The 2,340-nt window shown below is 39.4% G+C and overlaps 1 protein-coding gene across 2 annotated transcripts in view; it reads right to left on the bottom strand.

The window, feature by feature from the left end:
- Window positions 1-984: 984 nt before the first annotated feature.
- The window catches only part of LOC107684989 (arf-GAP with Rho-GAP domain, ANK repeat and PH domain-containing protein 1-like), a 36,009-nt gene continuing 34,653 nt past the window's right edge, over window positions 985-2,340 (bottom strand). For both annotated transcript variants that reach the window (XM_016481400.1, XM_016481407.1), the window contains exons 4-6: window positions 1,576-1,658; window positions 1,370-1,476; window positions 985-1,198 (exon numbers count right to left, since the gene is read on the bottom strand). In XM_016481400.1, the coding sequence (XP_016336886.1) occupies window positions 1,006-1,198; window positions 1,370-1,476; window positions 1,576-1,658 (383 nt within the window). In that variant the 3' untranslated portion in view covers window positions 985-1,005. The remainder of the gene's footprint in view (window positions 1,199-1,369; window positions 1,477-1,575; window positions 1,659-2,340) is intronic.

The following is a 2,340-nucleotide window of genomic DNA, read 5'->3' as shown; positions in this document are numbered from 1 at the left end:
TGTGTGTGTGTGTGTGTGTGTGTGTGTGTGTGTGTGTGTGTGTGTGTCTGTGAGTGTGTGTGTGTGTGTGTGTGTCTGTGAGAGTGTGTGTCTGTGAGAGTGTGTGTGTGTGTCTGTGAGAGTGTGCGTGTGTGTGTGTGTGCGTGCGTTCGTGCGTGCGTGTGCGAGTTTGCGTGTGTGAGTTTATGAAAAGCTAATCATTTAATATTAAAAAATTAAAATAAATTAACAATTATACTAAAAACAATTAAAAAAAATAAAAATATTAAACATTTAGTAAAAAGGATGAAACTTTTTATTTATCTGCATGTCATGTGACCATTCAATGAAACTGTGAACACGAAAAAAGTACTGAAAATATTGAATAAATATTTTAATTAAATACGAGTCCATCATAAGGAAAAGCTCAGAGATAAACCAAGAAACTGTAGCTTTCACATTTCAAATTTCTCCTCATGTTGGACTAATAATGGATTTTTTTTAGCTTATCCGCCAAATTATTTCTACATTTAGAAACTTCTTCATTATTTGGCATGGACATCTCACATCTTTTTTGCTAGTCTGTGTTTAATAAATATTAAATAGATATTTTCATAAAATATACAAATATGGGTTTAGCTAAGAGAATCGCTGCTGTTCTGAATCTGGAAGACATGACTGACATGACGCCTCTTCACAGAATCATGTGGAAGACCAAATCAAACTCAAGATTTAGAAATAAAAAAGACAGATTTGTCTATTAGTCTCAGATTAAACCATAAACCATTCCACTTCACTCAGGAACTGCTAATACATTTCACAATTAACTACAAATAAATGGCATGAAACAAATTAATTGTATGCAGAAAGACTGAAATATTTAAAAACGTGTACATCGCGCATGCAGCTTCTGATGTGTTTTATGCTTATGGCTGGGAATTCTGATTCAGTTTAGGGAATCAGTTCGTTCAAATGAGTCATATAAAAGAACCGGTTCAAAAAATGAAATCTTGAGATGTTCAAAAGTCAGTGTGAAAACAAAACACGCACGCACCCCTGAGGAGGATTCTTGTCCAGCCAGCCCACTTTAATAACTGGGACGCTGGTGGAGTCGAGGTCTTCCCGAGGCGGCGGAGCACTAACGTGGCCTGTGTTTGGCAGGTAGATGCTGTTCTGAGAGCCGGAGATCGAACCCATATCTTCGATCCATGAACCCCGTCTGAGAGAGAGCACCAAAAGAGAGAAGTGTTACATTATCACATTGCAACATGACATGAATTTCTCCTATTAACAAATCAGCGACAACTAACTAAACTGAACTGTACAATAACAATTCAGGAACGTACACATTTGCGTAATCGCTGACAGCAGAAAAATAAAAGTGACTCACTTCTCGGACACTGACTCGTAACAGTTGGTTTCATCGTCTAGTAGCTCGTCGTCGCTGCACAGGCTGCTGTAACGGGGTTTCGTTACCTTGGGAACCATCAAGGACATCTATTGGAGGAAGCAGCTGTCAATCATACAGCGTCTGTCGCTATTGGACAGTTCTGATGTGTTGGGAATAAAACAGCATGTGAAAGGCTCTTGACGCACCTTGCTGGCCATTTCTATGAGTTTAGCGTCTCTGCTGGGCTCACGCTCGTCATATTCATCTGAACTTTCATCCGAATCCAACTCTACAGGGAGTCATGATGGACAGAATGAGGGAAGACAGTGAGAGATACAGAGAAACAGATACATTTCAGTGCAACATTTCTGTATCCCACAATGCAATGCACTGTATAATGGATGAACTGGAAGAAAAAGCAGATTTTTAACATCTTATTGACTCGTTATTCGATAAGACTGTCAAAAATAAGACACTTTTACACTAAATTGTGTTAAAAATGCAAAATTGCATATTAGGACCAAATGTAGCTTTATTTTCCTAAAAAAGAGTCACAGTCTGATTGGAGCTTGCCATTCTGACCAGACTGTTTCTTCAAAGCTGTTTCTTCTATTGCATGTTTTAGCAACATGAATCTAGCTATTAGAAAAAATAAATAATGAAAATGATAATGAAACTATAGTAAGTGCCGATAGTAAGTGTCATACAGTAAAAGAAGGCACCTGAGAAACAGGTTGGGTTGGTGTGAGACAGCGCTGATAAGCAGGACGTTTGCGCTCCGAACCTGATCGTCTCATCTGGAAACTCTAAACGCCGCTAAAGGCAGAACAAGCTCTGAGGACAAAAACTCTAAACTACTGAACACAGAAACCAAGCAGAGCAGAGCAACACACACACGTACACACACACGCTCACTCACACACACACACGCGCGCGTGCGCGCACACACACACACACACTCACACTCACAC

The sequence above is a fragment of the Sinocyclocheilus anshuiensis genome, unplaced genomic scaffold (genome assembly GCF_001515605.1).
Source record: "Sinocyclocheilus anshuiensis isolate Anshui unplaced genomic scaffold, SAMN03320099.WGS_v1.1 scaffold341, whole genome shotgun sequence".
Lineage (NCBI taxonomy): Eukaryota > Metazoa > Chordata > Actinopteri > Cypriniformes > Cyprinidae > Sinocyclocheilus > Sinocyclocheilus anshuiensis.
This window is presented reverse-complemented; position numbering and strand designations above follow the sequence as displayed.